At 39.4% G+C, this 21,974-nt stretch overlaps 1 protein-coding gene across 1 annotated transcript in view; it reads left to right on the top strand.

The window, feature by feature from the left end:
- The window catches only part of LOC136876077 (condensin-2 complex subunit G2), a 379,809-nt gene that overhangs the window by 214,843 nt on the left and 142,992 nt on the right, over positions 1-21,974 (top strand). The window contains exon 13 of the mRNA XM_067149716.2: positions 12,506-12,676. Coding sequence (XP_067005817.2) covers positions 12,506-12,676 — 171 coding nt within the window. The remainder of the gene's footprint in view (positions 1-12,505; positions 12,677-21,974) is intronic.

Genomic DNA, 21,974 nt, shown 5'->3' on the forward strand with positions numbered 1-21,974 from the left:
TTGTATGTTTCATCTGCTTATCGTAAGGTATTGAAAAGGAAGTGGGTTCAAGCCAAACTAGCCCGAATTCAAAGAGGTTTTGTACTCGAAATTATTCGTGCGTACCGCACAACATCCACGGAAGCAGCCCTTGTTGTGGCGGGAATCCCACCTCTGTATTTAACAGCCATTGCCAAAGCTGAGCTCACATTAACAAAAAAGGTGTCTTGTATCCTGATAGGATATTAACGGTCACTCCTGAACTGCAAGCTAATGTATTGACAGCAGATCACCCAAGTCAATTTGCCAATAATCTTTTGCAAGAAGTGTGCAACACACATCATCATTACAATATTTATACGGATGGATCCCGGATTAGCAAAGAAAAAGATGACTGGCGTGTAGGATGTGCTTTTGTAGTGCTACAGAATAACAGTGAGGTGCATGCTGAAAAATTTAGACTATCTCCCTCATGTTCAGTCTTTCAAGCCGAATTGTACGCTATACAACAGTCAGTTATGTGGATTAAAAAACACAATTGTGCTGTACAAATATTGAGTGACTCTCAGGCAGCTTTGAGAGCAATCCAAGAAAAATATAACTTTCATCCGGTAGCTGTTAATATAAGATCACACATATTAGGATGCAGTAACCATATCTGCATGAAATGGGTCCGAGGTCATGATGGAGTAGAAGGAAATGAGAGAGCTGATGAACTTGCCAAAGCAGCTACTACTTCTTCTGATGCCTTGTTGATATATGAAAAGTCTCCTCTGTCTCATGTAAAAAAGGAACTGAGGGAGTATACACAAGATATGTGGAACAACCAATGGATCACCAGCAATATTGGCCGGCTAACAAGAGAGTTGTTCTTTCCAAATATCCAAGACAGATTACAAAGTAGGTTTTTGCAACATGAACATATTACAACTCAGTTTTTGACAGAACATGGAAAGTTTGGATCATACTTCGAGAGGTTTGGAATCAGTGTTCAGATACCCTACACTTGTACCTGTGAAATGCAACAAACTGTTCCTCATCTCTTATTTGAGTGTCCGATTTTTAAAAGGAGTAGATATGAATTATTAATGCATTTAAACATGTGTAATATAGAATACCAAGCACCTCTCACTATGGTATTTCAGAGAAGATGTTGTTATAAAGTGTTTGTTAAATTTCTCCATCTAATTTATAAGTCATCTCTATTTTAATTGAATTGTCATGTATTAACTTAGTATCACTATCTATAACCCTAATAAACTACTTGTAAAATAGGGTTTGTAATGGGAAATTCAATAACAATAACTGCAGGATGAAGAGATTATTGCTGATGTATGCCAACAACGCGGTGATGATGGACCAGCTACAAGCGATAGTGACAGTGATGGAGATAACGACTTGAATCTTGAAATACCTGAACTGAGTGAAGTGTTAACTGCAATCGATGTGTGTAGGCATTACATTAGTGCGAAAAGTTGTAGTGAAGATGCTTTAAATTCATTACTAAGTTTGCAAAAGGAGGTTTATACTCTTAATGCAAGAAAAGTGAAATAAACCAAACTATCTGATTTCTTTCAGGCTGGACCAAGTTCAGAATAATATTTTCTGTCTTCGTGTATTTATTATTTGCAGGGATTTACACATGTAGGTCTATTCCATTGCTTTTTTTAGTAAATATGTGATGTATTGTGTAAGTCTGATTTCTAAATAATTCTGAGTTACAAGTAGTTTTTTCTCTCCCCCTTGATATATGTATTAGTTAGGTTCAACTGTATTTAAATTTCATTACCATTCCCAAGTACACTTCACACTCCAATTCCAGTAATCAATAAACATAAGGATTTAATACACACTAGCCTTCCTTAAAATAGTAATTTTGTAAAATATGCACCAAATAATAAGGTGCATCCCATACCAGAAATATTTTAAAATCACAGTACTGAGCATGTTTGTTCTACGTGCACTTTTCATTGCACTAAATATTACTGTTATCACTCTATACAGTTAAATAAATTTGACAAAATTCACAGTCAAATGAATATCTGCCGGCAAAAATGAAACCCTCACTTTTCTAGAATGCTGGGTTTCCGTGCATAAACGATGTATGCAGTCAGTGAGGCTTGTAGGAAGTTATGTTGGCAAACATGTAGTTAAGCGCCTTTTTTCTTTTGTTTAAATTTCGCCACGGGTCGTGCGGGTGCAGAAATGTTGTATCAATGGAGGAGGAACGTCGTGTGTCGCTAAGTCCTAGTGTGTGCAACAATATAAATAGGGGTCAAAAACGCAAAATTAAATCTAGTAAATGGAAGAGGAATGAAAAGAAATACAAGCAGAATTTGGGGCAACCATATTCGGCCCACAATAACAAATCAGTGTCTGGGAAAATCCCTGCTGAGCAGGTGGGTGCAAAACCGTTGTAAGCCAATGGAAGAAAGTCAGCGTGCTTAATGGGAGATTCATATGTCTTATATTTTAATGCGTAATCAGAGCTTTTATTATCGACTGTATTATATACGTGTATAATGTATTATGTATACTGTATATGCATAAAAATGTGTCTCGCTCTTTTTACATATTGAGATTGCTACCTGTAAATATAAATACCAATGTAGAACACTGAGTTTGGAGGACAACAGAATACTGTTTGAAGAATTCTACAATTTAGACTACAATGCACAAACAGGACATTTAGCTTTGTCATGCATTGAAATTGCAGATAGCAAACGTAGGGAGACCAATGAGGCAATTTCGCGTAAACACTGCATATTTAAATACTTTTTAAGAAAAAATTCAGAACAAATTCAGGTATGGCAAAAAGCCGTATGCACAATATATAGAATTACTGCTAGACGTCTGCAAATGCTCCAAGAGAAGATAAAATGTAGCATTCCCATTGAAGACAGAAGAGGTACACATAAGAATCATCCAAACAAACTTCAGAACAATGTGAAAGATTGATAAGAAAACACATTGAGAAGCTACCAAGACAAGAAAGCCAGTACTCGAGACATAAGAATGAAAAGCTCTGCCTGAGTTCCAATTTGAATGTTACTAAGCTTTACCAACTCTTTAAAGAAAAGAATCCTACAGCACAGTGCAGTGAAAAGAGTGTACAGAGATATTTTCAGGAGAGAATATAATTTACGCTTTGGAGTACCTCGTTCAGACTCGTGGGTATTGTGATAGACTGTTTCTTCAGACTGTTAACAGTGAAAATGAAACCGAAAGAAAGAAAATAGAAGAAGGGAGCAAACTGCACCATTTACTGGTGGAAGCAGCTTATTCAATGCTGCAGAAGGATACTGAAAGGGCTACAACAAACAAAACCTACGTTGTCATATGCACAAACCTCCAGCAGGTACTGTACTGTCCTATCCTTAACCATTCTGCAGTAATGTATCAACGTCAACTGTCAACTTACAATCAAGCAATACATAATGTTGGAGACAATAAGGTGGTGATATGTGTATGGCCTGAAAATGTAGCCAGACGTGGATCAGCAGAAATAACCTCTTGCCTCCTGAAGTACATAACCTCTGAATTTTCAGCACTAAAATCAAGTGAAGAAAGGACTTTAGTTCACATCGAAGTACAGGGCAGAAATAACTGGAAAACTATTGTTTTGTATCAGTATCTGCTGAACTTAAAGTACTTCACATCTGTGGAGCAAAAATTTCTAATAACGGGCCACAGCTTTTACCCTTGTGATCGAGATTTTGCATTAATTGAGAGAAACAAGAAGAACCACCTTGTGTACGAACCGTTTGAATGGGTCCAGGTAATAGCAACTGCAAGACCGAGCAACTCTTTTTTTTTTTTTGGTTTGCTACATGCAGCAAGATGATTTCATTGATCTGAGCATTATTGAAAAACAAATCCCCCTAAGATACAAATTGCAAAATAATGGACTACGTTTGGGCGAAGATATCCTCAAGACTCTCCAACAGTACTTCAATGTCGCAAGAGCCATAACTACCTACAACCTTGGTACTATGCAAACTTAGCGTTACTTTCTAGTGGTAAAACCAACATCTCGGTTCCGTCTGTTATAATAAGCTTGGATACACTACCCATACTGTATAAAGACCCATTGCCTGTATCTGCGGAAAAGAAGCTAATCTGCTAGATATGTGTTGATACATTCCTGAAAAATATAGAGGTTTTTATGAGAACCTAAGGACAAAGTGAAGTGTCAGTGTAATGTTTATTCATCATTGCAAAACATTCTTGCAACAATACTGCGGGTGTCCAGTGAATTCTGTTAAACAATGGGAAGATCTAACAATGGGTAATGCAAATTAGATGTGTGGTTTCTGTTTCATTATTTTTATACAGAATAAAAACAATAAATGATATTAAAAGCTATAAATATTTTCAGTAGCATAAACGTTGTAACCCACAAAAATGTGCTACTTCCATTACAGTTACAGACTTTTTGCACGGGCGTCCAGTGATCATCTCATGTCTTGATTTTAAAGTTGCACATTGTCAAAATTATTATGCATTAGTAACTAGTAAACTCATTTAAACTAATTGTCAATGGCAGAGTAAGCATTCACAAACAATTCACATGTATATTTGTTTTTCTTCTCTCCTAAAAAATTTGCATTTTGAGGGTTACAACGTTTTTGCCGACAGGTATTCAAATTTAAGAACAATAAACATGTGAAATGAAAACAATTGAACTCCATAAAGCATTCATAAACTATAACTGTTACAAAGAGATAAAATACCTAAATGGAATCCGTCACATTTTCCACCATCTTTGTGGTGCATTAGGGGAGGTATGTACTAACATTTGTGTAAATTTGGATATGTGTATCTTGGAGGGCAAGGTTATTGGCAAAAGACCACAAGGAAGGACATAAATTATGATTGGCGTCTGGGTACTTTTGAAAGGAAAATTGCCATATTGGGTGGTGTTAAACCAACGTTAAGAACTCTGTCCGGCTTTATTGCCACTTATTTTAATATTTCCAAATCTAAACAGTTTTCTTACCATGTCTTCATGATGCCAGATATCGAGGTCGTTGGTCCCACATATTTCATAAATTTAATCTGGAAGTTCCGACAAAGATATTAGGAGACATATCACTTTAGACCAGGCTGCCATGAGCAAACTCACTAAGATATGGCAGAGAGGAGCTGTAGTGAACAGCACAAAGATCAGACTGGTTGAATCACTTGTTTTTTCTGTCTTCTCTTATGGTTCTGAGATCTGGACCCTCAAGGCAAGGGATAAGAGCCATATTGACTGACACGTTTCAGATGTGTGAAATTACTTTAGTTTTGGATCCATATTGACAATTACAGTATGTTTTTTAGGGTGAAAAACTAGTATATACTAGTTCCACCTAGTAATTGTATTTACAGTGATGTTTTCACAACTTGGAGTTGTAAATAAACTTATATAAATTGACTAGGTGGATCCAGTATACTAGTTTTTCACATATGGTGTTCGAGAAGGATGCTCCGTATAATTTGGATGGAATAAAAAGAACCAATGTGTCTGTTATACAAGAACGGAATATATGAAACATCTCTCTTCTTGCCTTATAAGGAGAATCGTCCAGTTCTTTGGGAATATACCAAGCGAGTTGGCTGTGCGGTAGGAGCCCGGAGCTGTGAACTTGCATTCGGGGGATATTGGGTTCAAATCCCACTGTCGGCAGCCCTCAGGATAGTTTTTCGTGGTCTCTCATTTTCACATCAGGCCTTAATGAAAGCCACCGCTGAGTTCTTCCCATTTCTACCCCTTTCCTATCCCATCGTCACCATAAGACCTATCTGTGTCGGTGCAACGTAAAGGGACTTGTCTTTGGGAATAGAGTAAGAAGAGAAGATGAAAATTTGGAGAAGTGTATCTTGTAGGACAAGGTTGTTGGCAGAAGACCACAAAGAAAGACGTCGAGTAGATGGATTGAAGAAGTCAAGTACACCACTGGCCTGACTCTTCAGCAGGCTGTAAGAGAACCTGAACACTGTCAAAGATGATGACGCTTAGTTGAAAATATTGTGTGAAGTCAAATGGGGTCACAGTGCTCAGTACCGGGCGAGTTGGTTGTGCGGTTAGGCACGCCTAGCTGTGAGCTTGCATTTGGGAGATAGTGGGTTCGAATCCCAATGTCGGCAGTCCTGAAGGTGGTTTTCCGTGGTTTCCCATTTTCACGCCAGGTTGTACATGAATGGCCACGGCCGCATCCTTCCAACTCCTAGTCATTTCCTATCCCATCATCGCCATAAGACCTATCTGTGTTGGTGCTACATAAAGCCACTAGGCTAATATTCATACCATACTCATTGCACCTTTTTTCAAGTTCCAAGATATTAGACTGCAGGCTTTCGGCACAATTTGCCATTAAGACCAAGTCGTCAGCATAGGCCAGGCTGCTTACTACATTTCCACCTAACTGAATCCCTCTCTGCCATTTTATACCTTTCAGCAGATGATCCATGTAAACTACAAACAGCAAAGGCGAAAGATTACAGCCTTGTCTAACCACTGTAAGTACCCTGAATCAAGAACTCATTCTACCATCAATTCTCACTGAAGCCCATGCTGTCAACATGAATGCCTTTGATTGATTTTAATAATCTACATTTAATTCCATAGTCCCCTATTATAGCGAACATCTTTTCCCTCGGTACCCTGTCATATGCTTTCTCAAGGTCTACAAAACATAAACACAACTGCCTATTTCTCTCGTAGCATTTTTCAGTTACCTGGCGCATACAGAAAATCTGATCCTGAGAGCCTCTCTGTGGTCTGAAAACACACTGGTTTTCATCCAACTTCCTCTCAACAACTGATCGCACCCTCCCTTCCAAGATGCCAGTGAATACTTTGCCTAGTATACTAATCAATAAGATACCTCAATAGTTGTTGCAATCTTTCCTGTTCCCTTGCTTATATATAGGTGCAATTACTGCCTTTGTCCAATCTAAAGGTACCTTACCAACACTCCATGCTAATCTTACTACTCTATACAGCCATTTCATCCCTTCCTTCCCACTATACTTCATCATTTCAGGTCTTAATTTCATCTATTTCTGCTGCTTTATGACAATGGAGTTTATTTACCATCCTTTCCACTTCCTGATAACTTAATTATTTAACTCTTTCTGTCCCATGTACATTAAAAGCACATTTACTCCCAGCCCAAGATAAATTAATTAGCACATGGTCAGCCCCTTGCGCGCCATTTTGATACACACCAAGTTAGCGCTCAGCACTATGTGCTTCAAATTGATGTAGCCTTGCTCTTCAAAGCGTGAGGCTTTTAGACTTGCATGTACATTGAATTAACATAGTGTCTTCTTCTCCCTGGGGCTGTGGGTCCACAGGACAGTGGTGGGTCATATATTGGTCAAATATTGGCACAACCGCATGGTTTTTATTGCCTGTTACTGTCTGCCAGCGTTGCCTTCAAATAGTTTTGTTTTCTTCCGGTGCTTGTGTATTTGCTTTCATGGCTGATGGACGTGCGTGAGATCAGCTCCTCAGTCAAAGTGAATTAGCAGGTGTTATTTCCTAGTAATATATATCAAACATTTGTGTTAAAGTGCGCAAACATAGTCTGAAAGTGTTTAAAGTGAAAGTGTCTTCCTGTCGTGACCATATTTTGATCAGTTCATTAAAATATTCCATTGTGTAACAAGACGACCAGAAGCAACAAGCGCAACAGCAAGGAAGTGAACGGTAGTGCCATCCTCGTGGAATAGACCGTCACAAGGATCCTGAATGAGACTCTCAACTTGCGTAAGTTTCTGGACAGAATTATAGAGGCGATATTGGAGCGAGTGACCACACTTGTCGTTAAGGAAGTAGAGAAATCTCTCCAGTTCAATGCTGAACTTGTAGCGGATTTAAAGAACAAACTTGAGTGTCGGGACAAGGAAATCCAGGCACTTAGATCAGAATTCGAAGCTAGAAGCGACCCTCTCAAACAATATAGTAGGAGAAATAACCTTAGAATCTTTGGAGTTCAGGAGAGTTCACAAGAAAATACTAACGAACTTGCCATAAACGTCTTCAGAGATATAGGCGTGAATATAAATATCAATGATGTTAATAGATGTCACCGTGTTGGGCCTAAATCACTAGGGAAAACTCGGCCTATCATTGTCAAGTTTACTTCCTTACATGAAGTATTCTGTGACAAAAGGAGAGTAAGGGCACTCATGTTACCATCCGCGAAGATCTCACGTCCGCTAGACTTTCCATACCGATGGCCACCATTCACCGTTTCCATGTAAGCAACTGTGGACTGCAGACGGTGATATCATCATTAAGAAACCCGATGGGGGCAAAGTGCGCATTAACCGGCTGTGTAACTTACCGGAGAATAGAGATAGCGACTAAACGGACAATTCACTGGACTGTTTTGATCTCTATTAACTATATTTCATTTTATTTAAATACCACCTTGGTGTAATTTAATTATATTAGCTCACTGTAGTTAGATTATTTCATTCACATAATTATTAATTTTTCATAATGTGGCTGCGAGAACTAATGGGTTACTCTCATCTGACAGTACCAGACATTCTTTCCCAACCACAATCCCTTTCAAGGCCTCACTCACCCCTCCGCTCTCCACAAACAGAACACGGCCTTGTGACAACTGTCCACTGACCCCTCCTGGAATTACCCCCCTTCCTTCTCTAACAACTAGAGACCTGTTCCTAGCTAAAGTTTCCTCTTTCCCTGGAGGTCTCCATATAGCTCATCTAAATGTACATTCATTGTCTGCCCATTTCCATGAACTTAAAGAAATTGTCCCGGACGTATTTGATGTTTGCCTTCTCACTGAAACCTGGCTTCATGATCTGATCCCTTCGAAGACTTTCAACATACCTGGCTACTGTTTACTTCGGAACGACAGAGCTGGAAAGAGGGGAGGAGGTGTAGCAGCGATAGTCAAAACCAGTTAAAGCCTAGGATAATTGCATGTTCAGATAGCGAATACAATAGACGACCCAAGTTCCTGTTCTTGGAAATAATCGTAGCCCATCAGAAATGTGCTGTCTGTGTGGTGTACAAGTCACCTGCGATTGGACATTTGGAGGACATAGAGAACACATTGTTACGTGTACTCCCGCAATATGAACATGTAATTGTCATGGGCAACTTTAACACAGACACCAGAAACAACAATGCCAAATGTCGGCAGCTTATAAGCATGACTACATCTTGCAATATGAGCATTTTGCAAACACTCCCTACTCACCACACCACCACGTCACACACGACAATCGACTTAATGATTATCAAGAATACAGACAAAGTAGTACAACACGGACAGACATCTGTACCAGGAATTTCAGCTCATGACCTAATATACATATCCTACCCCTTAAAGACCCGAAAGACAAAACCAAGGACTATTACATTCAGATATCTCTCTCAAATTGACTACAGTATGTTCACTGAAGATGCACTAGATGTTCCATAGCACCATATACTGACAGTTGACAACATTGACATTAAAGTAAACATACTTAACGAATATTTGACAGCGGTCTATGATCGACATGCCCCGCCGAAAAGAGTATGGGTAACATGAGCCCCAGCGCCATGGCTAAACTTAGAGCTAAAGGAGTTAATGGCAAGACAAGATGCCGCACATATAAAGTTTAAGGGACAACCGACGCAAGACAATTTTGATGCATTTAAACGGCTACAAAATAAAACATCGCAGGCAGTACGCAATGCTAGAATTAGACGTGCACATACCCTACTAAACAAAATACTAGACCTGCTATGGCTTGGAAAGAACTAAGACACATGGGAATAGGTAAAGAAAGAGACAGTCATACTATTGACATATCCCTGGACTCCCTCAATACATATTTTACCACTCCTGGGCATACCATTGACACAGAAAGGAAACATAGAACACTATACACCAATTACAACTCCCCTGCACCTGACAGAGAAAAATTCTACTTTTCACATGCGACACCCTTGCAAGTGAAACAAGCAATATTTAGAATAAAATTGAAGTCCAAAGGGATATACAACATAGAAATAGAACTTAGTAAGACAATAATTGACATAATTTTACCTACTATAACTCACATCTGTAACCATTCACTAATGACTGGCATGTATCCCTCCTTATGGAAAGCTGCCGTTGTCGTCCCGCTTGCTAAAAAAGCACGGCCTGAAGACGTAACCTACTATAGACCTGTGAGCATATTATTGGTCTTTTCAAAAGCCCTAGAATTCATTGTACACCAACAAGTCTCCAACTACTTGCAAATACATGATATTCTTGATGAACACCAGTCTGGTTTTCGACGTAACCACAGCACTAGTACTGAACTACTTAAGGTTACGGACGACATTCGCAATGCGATGGACAAAAGACAAGTTACCATCCTAGCTCTTCTTGACTTCTCTAAAGCTTTTGACTCAGTTGACATAGACATACTACTTTCAAAACTATTTAAACTCCAGTTCTCGACAAACAGTCTTCATTGGATGAATTCATACCTCCGCAGTCGTCTGCAGTGTGTAAGAAATAACAATAATGAATATTCATCCTGGCGATCCGTAGAGGTTGGTGTTCCACAGGGGCCTGTCGTAGGACCGCTTCTATTTTCTGTCTATATCAGTGATATTACGTCGTCAGTAAACAGCTGCAGACACCACATGTACGCTGACGATGTACAATTAATTTATACTTGCACTGTGAACCGGAAAGACTAACCGATGAAATTAAAAATTTCAATAGAGATTTACAAGAAAGCTGTAACTGGACTAACATGCATGGACTTAGATTAAATAACGTAAAATCTCAAGCTATAATAATTTCACATCCTCGGCTTTGCTCAAAAACCATAAGCAACTTCACTTTACCAAAATTCTACTTACGAAATTCACCCATTGATTTCAGTGAATCTGTCAAAGATCTCGGCGTTATGATAGACGAACATCTTTCTTGGAAGCAGCAGGTCACCAGCATCTCCAGGAAAGTATTTGCGACACTTAATTCACTTAGAAGATTCTGAACATATTTTCTTGAGTATTAAAAGAACGCCTCATTTGCACTCTGATATTACTTCATTTCGACTACTGACTATGCCGTGTACAACAACCTGACTGCTACTCTTAACGACAAACTACAACGTGCACAAAACACCTGTGTTCGCTGTATATGTGACCTACGTTACTTTGACCATGTTACACCTGCCTGCGAAGAACTCGGTTGGCTAAAACTCAAACAACGCAGTAATCTTCATACTTTATGCCTTCTTCGTCGAATACTCTCCTCTTACTCACCTCACTACTTGTACAATCAATTTCATCAACTCTCATCCAATCATAGTTTTGGAACACGGTCAAAATCTGATACACTCTTATCTATTCCACCTCACTGAACCACACGATACACAAACTCATTTGTTATTTCTTCGGCACGACAATGGAATGCACTACCCGTTTTTGTCAGAGGAGCCTCACCTGCTAGTTTCAGTCAACTCTGTCACCACTACCTACTAAGTAATGGTATAGAAATATTATAGATTTAGCCTTCCTCAAACTATAGACTTTATATAATCCCACTGTTATTACCAAGGTTAATGGAAATTAGCTAATCATGTCATAATTGTGTAAATAATCATCTTCATCATCATCATTCTAATTTTTTTCCTATTTTTATTTTTTATTGTGTAGTAGTTGCAAGATGTTTCAATTGTAAGTGTATTTATGTCAATTTTGCACATGTAGATACTGTATTTTCTGGTTAGATGGAAGAGAGGGCCTAATGGCCTAATCTTGCCAGACAAAATAAATCCACTGTATTGTATTGTTGCAGACACATGGATTCTGATGAGATAAGAGAAGAAATATAAATGTATTCAGATAGTTGTGGCAATGAACTTGGTATTTTTAGAAATAAGAGTGACTCAGAAGATACGACAGTGCACTTGTCAGACCTTAATTGCGACAGTAGTGATAGTAATAAAGCAATGTCCAAATTTGTATGGAAGGGTTAGAAATAACAAGAAATAAGCAAATACATTTTTTTGAAACTCCTTTTTTGTTTGTGTATCAAAATGATGGACACAAAAAGTGCATCACATTGATACATTTGCGCTGTTAAGGGGGAAAAAAAAATACATACATTAACTTATTCATAGCCCATGTGCATCTTATTGACTTCCACGTTATAATGGAGATTTTAAAATGGGAAAATATTTTTGTGTGTTTTAAAGCACCCATTGGCCATCAGAAAAACGAGTTGATGTAATAGTAAGCCTTGGGCTGTCAGTGAATGTACCCACTTTCTGGCTGGGTTTAACAGTGTATCCATTTGTTACACATGAGGCTGAAGGTAGGGATGTGTCAGCCAATGTCCAGATCCTGGCCAGTGCTCGTGGGATTTTGGGAATGAAACGTCACGACCCTGTGGTTTGGATTCCATGTAAAACTGAAGGTCTTTTGGCTATCGTCACCATATCAACAGCTTATAAAACTGTAATCTTGCTTATGTTGACATTGTATTTCATTTTTATATAGGGCAACAGAAGACGGAGGATAGTAAACTTTGAGAAAACTCATGAAGCCAAACCCCGAATGGGCCTTCGTCTCTTAGCAGCAGTGTTGGATCAGCCCGTTACCAAGACCAAAGTTATTGAGAGGAATTACGAGCAGCTGATGGAATTCTGGCTGTTCATGAGCAAGATCAAGGTGAGTTGTAACTCGGTTTCACACATCCATTTAGTGTCCTTTTAAGTTATGAGAATATTCACTTATGTTAGAGTCAAATCCAAGTAGGCCTCTCAATGCCTCTTAATGCCTCATTGTAATATTGTGTAGGTGTAATGAATTAATATTTTAGCAACTCGGGAAAAGAAGAGAGTGGTACTTTTTGGTACAAAAGGGTGCATGGAAAATACTCTATTTCGAATGTATCAAAAATAGTACATTAATATGGGATCCATTTTATGATGATCAAATTCATTTAGGTGAATTAGTACAAATGAAATTCCACAGCCTGATTCCAGTTATTCGACCTGGTCAGGGATGGATAGGAATAGTGCTGGCTGCCGAAGCCTGTCGCACTCCTGGGGCAGTGATTGCTGACTGTCAGATGTAATGTAATAATATTGGAGAGTGTTGCTGGAATGAAAGATGACAGGGAAAACCAGAGTACTTGGAGAAAAGCCTGTTCCACCTCCTCTTTGTCCAGCAAAAATCTCACATGGAGTGACAGGGATTTGAATCATGGAACCCAACAGTGAGAACCGGCGAGCTTCCGCTTGAGCCACGGAGGCTCTTAGTTGTATTAGTACAAAAGTTTAAAAAATATTTCTTATATGTAGGCTTCAGATGTTAGACAATTGACTATTTAGTTCCATAGAGGGTAATGAAAAATAACACACATTTACAGTTTGTGTTAAATGAAAGGATACTCGAACATTTTGAGGCGTGAAAAACCGAAAATAGTGGTTAGTTCCTCTTTTTTCCTTTCTTTTTAATATTCCTTCCTGAAATGAAATGGCGTATGGCTTTTAGTGCTGGGAGTGTCCGAGGACAAGTTCGGCTCACCAGATGCAGGTCTTTTGATTTGACGCCCTTAGGCAATCTGCACGTCATGATGAGGATGAAATGATGATGAAGACATCACATACACACAGTCCCCGTGCCAGCGAAATTAACCAATTAAGGTTAAAATTCCTGACCCTGCCAAGAATCGAACCCAGGACCCCTGTGACCAAAGGCCAGCACTCTAACCATTTAGCCATGGAGCCGGACAATATTCCTTCCTGTCTTACTATTATCATATTTTAAAACTGTTGTATAATGACGACTTATGATTTGTTTGTAGTGCTCTTCTTAATACCGAAACATTACTTCCTATTCTTGTTCTTCATGTGCCATGTCCTCGCAGAACGTTGGCGATCAGTAGCATGATCTGTTGTTTGTTCATAGCTGTTCTGAACAGAGTAAGCTTTGTCACCCCAAACCACTGGCTCAAGTTGCCGAGCCATGATGTCCTACTTTTCCCCGGACCACGTTTTCTATTAATTTTCCCTTGGAGTATTACTTGCAGAAGGTGGTATTTAGAGTTCCGCATCATATGACCAAAGTATTCTAGTTTCCTTCTCTTGATGGTAGTGAGAATTTCTGGTTCTTTGTTCATACGGTGCAAAACGTCCATATTGGTCATTTTAGCTGTCCAAGGTATCTTCAGCATCCTTCGGTACGTCCACATTTCAAATGCTTCCAATCTCTTGCACATGGTCTCAGTTAGTGTCCATGCCTCAACGCCGTATAACAGAATGCTGAAAACATAGCACCGGAGTAGTCGTGTCCGTAGTGAAATGGAAAGGTCACACGGCTTGTCAAAAGTTTCCTAAGTCTCTGAAAAGAAGTTCTGGCCTGCTCAATTCTGCATCGGATCTCCTATGCAGATGGTGTAATGCTACTACATCCATAATAGTGAATTTACCCAAATACAGTAGAAGTCCGGTATAGCGAGTACGCCATATAACGAGAACCCCATTATAACGATAACTTTTGTCTGTCCCTTCAAAATTCTTATATTAAACTGTGTATTGTCCTTCGGTTACAGCGAGAACCCTACCACTGACGCATCCGTTATTACAAGCGATTATGTGCGCTCGATTTTTCCGTTGCGGATATTTATGCACCCAGTCATTATACTGCGTGCGATCGATCATCTTCGGTACCGTATCCATTTCTCGCTGTGCCCTCAAGCGAGCTCTCTCGACATTCTAAGGCAATTCACAATTAAGTATTTATTATTTTTCACCTAGTCGATACAATGATTGCTTAAGGCAATTTAATGGTTAAAAGTGGTACATGTTTCGTATTTTATCAACATCTTCAGCCACATAACACTGTTTAGATGAAAAATATATAAAATTGACAAAGTAAGGCTTAAGAGGAAGTGTCCTTAAAATTAACATAAGATTGACAACATTAAAACAAACAAAAACTCAAGAGAAAATATATAAATTATTACTACAATTGAAAGCAGTTGTCAAGGAAACACTTGTACAATATTCCATAGAGAGTATGTCCTAAATGAATATTCTTTTCTTAATAATTCATGAAAAAAGGTCAAATTATAAATTATAAATTATACAGTTTATAGGTAATTGTCGAAATGAAGAAAACCAGGTATCACAATGTGGTTCTTATTATTAATGCAGATGAAAATATAACTAATTCTTAGTTGTCAATTCTTATTAAGCCTGTTTTCCTTTGGAACAGTAACTCCTGTCATTCTTTCACAGTCTTGTGTCTGGTGTAATATTGATGATGCGTTCTTCCTTGCTCTTGCACCTGAGGACGTGGAGGAGCGGGGGATATAGGTGTGTCAAGAACCTCCTTGCTGCCACCTATAGCTTCAACTGAGGAGGAATAAGTTGTAGGGCTATCTGTAGATGGAGAAATTCCAATTCTTTTTTCGTGATCTTTCTCAAGCATTTTCAAATATACTAGAATTTGATAATATAAAGGATTCTTATATTCTACAGCCTCATTAAGGTTATCATTTTTCTTTATAAGTTGGTCTAGATGAATGTATAGATCTTCATATGTGTTCATTAAGCTGCCCTTCTTTAATTTCTTTATGATGGTCAGGTCTTGTTCTATGTTGGTAAATTTATGACCTGTGGCAATCATGTGTGATCCCATAGCTGAGAATCTTCTATGTTTTTCAGCATTCACATGTTTCAAATATCTAACTTTAAAATTGCGGCCAGATTGTCCTATGTATGTATTCTTGCATTCAAAGCATGTGAGTTTATAAATTCCCGAATCAAAAAATGTATCTTTTTTCGAGAGATTTATTGTATCATGGTTGAAAATACTATGTTTCATGCTTTGAATGCAAGAATACATACATAGGACAATCTGGCCGCAATTTTAAAGTTAGATTTATTTAATTTTATATCCGGGTTGAACCGTGTTGTACTTGTACGCATATCACGTACAGTTTGCCGACGTTTCGAATACATTGCAGTATTCTTTGTCAAGGCAACTGAAATGCCCCTACTCGATCCGAGGTAATCAGTCTCCCAGGCAGAAATTACACTACTAGAGTGGCCTTGATCTTGGCCTTTTATATCCTAGCCTTTCTGGGTGACGTAAGCCCTGGCTGTCTCGCGAGGCTTCTGGAAAGTATATGTCACAGCCAGGTAGTGGGGACTTGCCCGCGCTGTTATGTAATGGGGTTGCGGCCCGTGTGTTTATGTTGTGGTCTTTATGTCTTAAACTATGAATGATAGGCATCCAAGAATTACTGATTTTGTATCCTTCTTCTAAATTTATGTTGTTCGGATGTTTCTTGATTTCGATAGCCTCGCGGATTTTCCTTTCCAGATTCCAAGGGATAGCTGCTAGGATCTTGGTCTTGTCAAATGATATTCCGTGCCTAGTTTCGTAGGAATGCTTGGCTACTGCTGAAATATCTGTGTTTTGGTTCTTAGTGTGACGGATATGTTCTTTTAGGCGGGTGGAGATCAGACGTTTTGTCTCACCTACATAACAAGCTCCGCAGCTACATTCAATGTGATACACTCCAGGGGCCTGTAATTCTATTGCGTCTTTTACTGGTGGTAGATAACGGGCTAGCTTACGGTGAGGTTTATAGATAGTTCTTATGTTGCATTTGTCCAGTATCTTGCCGATCCTGCCTGTAGTGTTTTTAATGTATGGCAGTATCTCTGTTTTCTGGCGGGTCAGTTCTTCTTTCCCGTTGTTTTCTCCTGCGGCGGCCTTTTCTTTGTTCTCTTCTGATTTTTGAAGGACTCGTCGGATGTTATTGAGCGGGTAGCCATTTTTCCTAAAGGTTTCCATGAGGTGTTCTTTTTCTTCCTCGAGGTGCTCTGCGTCAGATATCGCTATGGCCCTGTTCACTAGTGATGTTAGGACAGCCTGCTTTTGTGATGGGTGATGATGGGACGAGGCGTGTAGGTACCTGTCTGTGTGAGTGGGTTTCCTGTATACTGCGCGACTCAGCGTCCCATTGGGGTTACGTATTACTAGCACATCCAGGAACGGTAGTTTTCCGTCTACTTCTATTTCCATGGTGAACTGAATATTTACGTGTATGGAGTTGAGATGGTCGAGAAATAGCTGTAGGTTGTTGCTCCTGTGAGGCCAGATTACAAAAGTGTCGTCCACAAAACGGAAAAAACATTTCGGTTTCAGGGCAGATGTAGTTAAGGCTTTCTGTTGGAAGTGTTCCATATACATGTTTGCTATTATTGGAGAGAGTGGCGACCCCATCGCGGCCCCTTCTGTCTGTTCGTAGAACTCCCCGTTGAAATAGAAATAAGTGGCGCTAAGGCATTCTTTAGCTAGTGTTGACAGGTCTTCTGGCAGTTTCTGGTCTAATAGCGGAAATACTTCTGTTAGCGGCACCTTGGTGAAAAGTGCCGTGACGTCAAAGCTTACTAATAGGTCCGTACTTTCAATTGATTGGTCCTTAAGGAGCTGGATGAAATGTCGGGAGTCCTTCACGTAGGTTTCAGTGTTTCTTGTATGTGGCTGAAGTAGTCCAGCTAGGTAACGGGCGATATCGTGCGTGGCTATAGCGCTCACGATAGGTCGCAGAGGTCTGCCTTCTTTGTGGATTTTAGGCAGGCCATACAATTTTGGAGGTATCGGGTCCGAGGATATCAGTTTCTTCTGTATTTCGGCTGGGATACTGGAATTTTTTTCTAGTGTGTGGAGTTTGTTCTTAATGCGGTTGGTACGGTTCCTAATTTTCCTGTATGTAAAATCGGTGAGTAATTGTTCTATTTTCCGAGTGTAGTCTGCGCGTGTCATTATCACCGTAGCGTTGCCTTTATCTACGGGTAGGATAATTGTTTCCGTGTCTTGACGTAGTGTTTTTAGGGCATGAATTTCTTCTTTAGTCAAATTGGATGGCGGCGGCTTCGCGAATCTCAGTAGACATGATATATCCTGTCTGATCTCCTCTGCAGATTCGGTAGGAAGGTGCCGGATTGCAATTTCTACTTTGCTAATTATTTCTTCTACCTGGTATACTATTGGGAGCTACTGCATTGTTGAGTCCTTTTCTCAAGACCGAGGTAGTAGGTTCACTGAGTGGCTTGTCTGTGAGGTTTACTATTACATTCTTCTTCAGTGGAGCAGGTGGTTTCGGTTTCTGTTTTTGTAAGAGGCGGTTGAATTTCTTGTTTTGCTTGGCAGTGGCTAGTTCCAGTGTACGCTGGGATTGTGTGTTACTAATGCTGTCTAACGTGGTCCAGTCATTGAGCGACAAAGTGCTGGCAAGTTGCAGGTGGAGATGAAATAATTTATTGTTGAGGTAGTCCAGATCTTGATTAATAAATTTCATGATGTTCCGTATTGATATCTATAGTATGTCATAGAAAGAAAGAGATCCACCTTATCAATACTAAATTTAATATTGTTATTTAAAACAGGACCGGTTTCGACTTATTACAAGTCATCTTCAGCTGTCATTTACATACACATTAGAATACATGTTCAAACAGTTGTATCTTACAAATAAACATGTCGTGTTTGATAGACATTAGGTAGTATGTCTAGAAGTGAAATTCTGCTTCTTACATCTAAGTTTAAAGGATCAAGAATATTAAAAAGATATCTATCTTTAACACATTAAAAAATTACAACACATGATAAAATTTGTTGTTTACACCTGACCTTGAATATAGCATTATCGTTCAAGTTTTACTTATAATAGTTCTTAAAAGGACTTTTATATTGCATTGTTTTTAGTCGACTAAATATGCTTAAATGTAGCCGCATGTGCTTATACAGATACTTCTTATTAGGCTTAGACTTCGTCAAAGTGAGTAATGTGAATTCAAAGTTGAAATTACAATAAAAAAGTGAAGTGCGTTTGAATTAATAGTGAGCTAGGTAATTGTAACCTCTGTTGAATAACTCTGCAATTATATGCTATTTAAAATACATTTCATGCAAAGAAGACATTAGCACACTTCAATATATAAAGGTAGAAAGGTATAAAACAATCATAAACGTTTTGTGAAATTCATATGAAGTAATGTTCTTTCCTCATGCGTATGTGTCAATTTCAAATGGGGTAGTATACTTTATATAAACTTTGTCAAATTAAGTAATATGAAACTGAATTTTGAGATTGCGTTGAGAAATGAAATGCCAGGTAATTAAAACCTGTATTGAATGACCTCTTCAAAAATATACTGTGTAAAATACATTAAATTCAACATAAAACAATGGTACATTTCAATATAAGTTAAAAGGTAAGAGGCAGTCCTGCAAATTTGTAAAACTTCATATGAAGTACTGTTCTTCACGTGTACATGCCAAGTTCAAATGGGGCACTATTGGCCACTATTTGCTTAAAGTCCAATCACTATAAATTTATATTGTCTTGTTGAATATACAGATTGAAGATGAATGTGCTGCTGGGGTTATGAAAGCTGTTGTTGTAGGTGGTTCTTTTCCGGTCTATGATACTTGCTAACTATCTGTAAAAAGTAAATGAAATCAGTTAGAAGCACATTAGAATGTTAAAGTGTTAAACTTGTGTGTGTGTGTGTGTGTGTGTGTGTGTGTGTGTGTGTGTGTGTGTGTGTGTGTGTGTGTGTGTGTGTGTGTGTGTGTGTGTGTGTGTGTGTGTGTGTGTGTGTGTGTGTGTGTGTGTGTGTGTGTGTGTGTGTGTGTGTGTGTGTGTGTGTGTGTGTGTGTGTGTGTGTGTGTGTGTGTGTGTGTGTGTGTGTGTGTGTGTGTGTGTGTGTGTGTGTGTGTGTGTGTGTGTGTGTGTGTGTGTGTGTGTGTGTGTGTGTGTGTGTGTGTGTGTGTGTGTGTGTGTGTGTGTGTGTGTGTGTGTGTGTGTGTGTGTGTGTGTGTGTGTGTGTGTGTGTGTGTGTGTGTGTGTGTGTGTGTTTTTTTTTTTTTTTGTAGAGATTACTTACTGTCGTGAGATGATTGGGAAGTGTATCGCTTGGCAGCTTGGTGTTAAAGATAGATATCTTTTTAATATTCTTGATCCTTTAAACTTAGATGTAAGAAGCAGAATTTCACTTCTAGACATACTACCTAATGTCTATCAAACACGACATGTTTATTTGTAAGATACAACTGTTTGAACATGTATTCTAATGTGTATGTAAATGACAGCTGAAGATGACTTGTAATAAGTCGAAACCGGTCCTGTTTTAAATAACAATATTAAATTTAGTATTGATAAGGTGGATCTCTTTCTTTCTATGACATGAGGTAGTCCAGAGTCTGTCTTGTGTCACTGATCCGTTCTCTGAGGAGTTTTATGCTGGTTTCGTGAAGAATACTGTCAGTCCGTCGGTTCTTGGTGTGATATTTCAGTCTCACACGTGCTGGTATAATGCTGTTGTCCCTGCAGCATTTCAGAAAGGCGAGTCGAGCCAGGTAGTTACTCATTTTCTTTCGAAGGTTGTCGAACTGCCTAGTAGCTTTGAGAATATCCTCCCCGTAAAGGTTTCGTATCTTAGAAGTGAAGCTTCCACGGTGTGAAGAATTATTTAATTTAATTTCCGGGTTGAACCGTGTTGTACTTGTACACATATCACGTACAGTTTGCCGACGTTTCGAATACGTTGCAGTATTCTTTGTCAAGGCGACTGAAATACCCCTACTCGATCCGAGGTAATCAGTCTCCCAGGCAGAAATTACACTACTAGAGTGGCCTTGATCTTGGCCTTTTATATCCTAGCCTTCCTGGCCGAAATACAGAAGAAACTGATATCCTCGGACCCGATACCTCCAAAATTGTATGGCCTGCCTAAAATCCACAAAGAAGGCATACCTCTGCGACCTATCGTGAGCGCTATAGGCTCTCCCACGCACGATATCGCCCGTTACCTAGCTGGACTACTTCAGCCACATACAGGAAACACTGAAACCTACATGAAGGACTCCCGACATTTCATCCAGCTCCTTAAGGACCAATCAATTGAAAGTACGGACCTATTAGTAAGCTTTGACGTCACGTCACTTTTCACCAAGGTGCCGCTAACAGAAGTATTTCTGCTATTAGACCAGAAACTGCCAGAAGACCTGTCAACACTAGCTAAAGAATGCCTTAGCGCCACTTATTTCTATTTCAACGGGGAGTTCTACGAACAGACAGAAGGGGCCGCGATGGGGTCGCCACTCTCTCCAATAATAGCAAACATGTATAAGGAACACTTCGAACAGAAAGCCTTAGCTACATCTGCCCTGAAACCGAAATGTTTTCTCCGTTTTGTGGACGACACTTTTGTAATCTGGCCTCACGGGAGCAACAACCTACAGCTATTTCTCGACCATCTCAACTCCATACACGTAAATATTCAGTTCACCATGGAAATAGAAGTAGACGGGAAAACTACCGTTCCTGGATGTGCTAGTAATACGTAACCCCAATGGGACGCTGAGTCGCACAGTATACAGGAAACCCACTCACACAGACAGGTACCTACACGCCTCGTCCCATCATCACCCATCACAAAAGCAGGCTGTCCTAACATCACTAGTGAACAGGGCCATAGCGATATCTGACGCAGAGCACCTCGAGGAAGAAAAAGAACACCTCACGGAAACCCTTAGGAAAAATGGCTACCCGCTCAATAACATCCGACGAGTCCTTCAAAAATCAAAAGAGAACAAAGAAAAGGCCGCCGCAGAAGAAAACAACGGGAAAGAAGAACTGACCCGCCAGAAAACAGCGATACTGCCATACATTAAAAACACTACAGGCAGGATCGGCAAGATACTGGACAAATACAACATAAAAACTATCTATAAACCTCACCGTAAGCTAGCCCGTTACCTACCACCAGTAAAAGACACAATAGAATTACAGGCCCCTGGAGTGTATCACATTGAATGTAGCTGCGGAGCTTGTTATGTAGGTGAGACAAAACGTCTGATCTCCACCCGCCTAAAAGAACATATCCGTCACACCAAGAACCAAAACACAGATATTTCAGCAGTAGCCAAGCATTCCTAC

The sequence above is a fragment of the Anabrus simplex genome, chromosome 6 (assembly GCF_040414725.1).
Source record: "Anabrus simplex isolate iqAnaSimp1 chromosome 6, ASM4041472v1, whole genome shotgun sequence".
Lineage (NCBI taxonomy): Eukaryota > Metazoa > Arthropoda > Insecta > Orthoptera > Tettigoniidae > Anabrus > Anabrus simplex.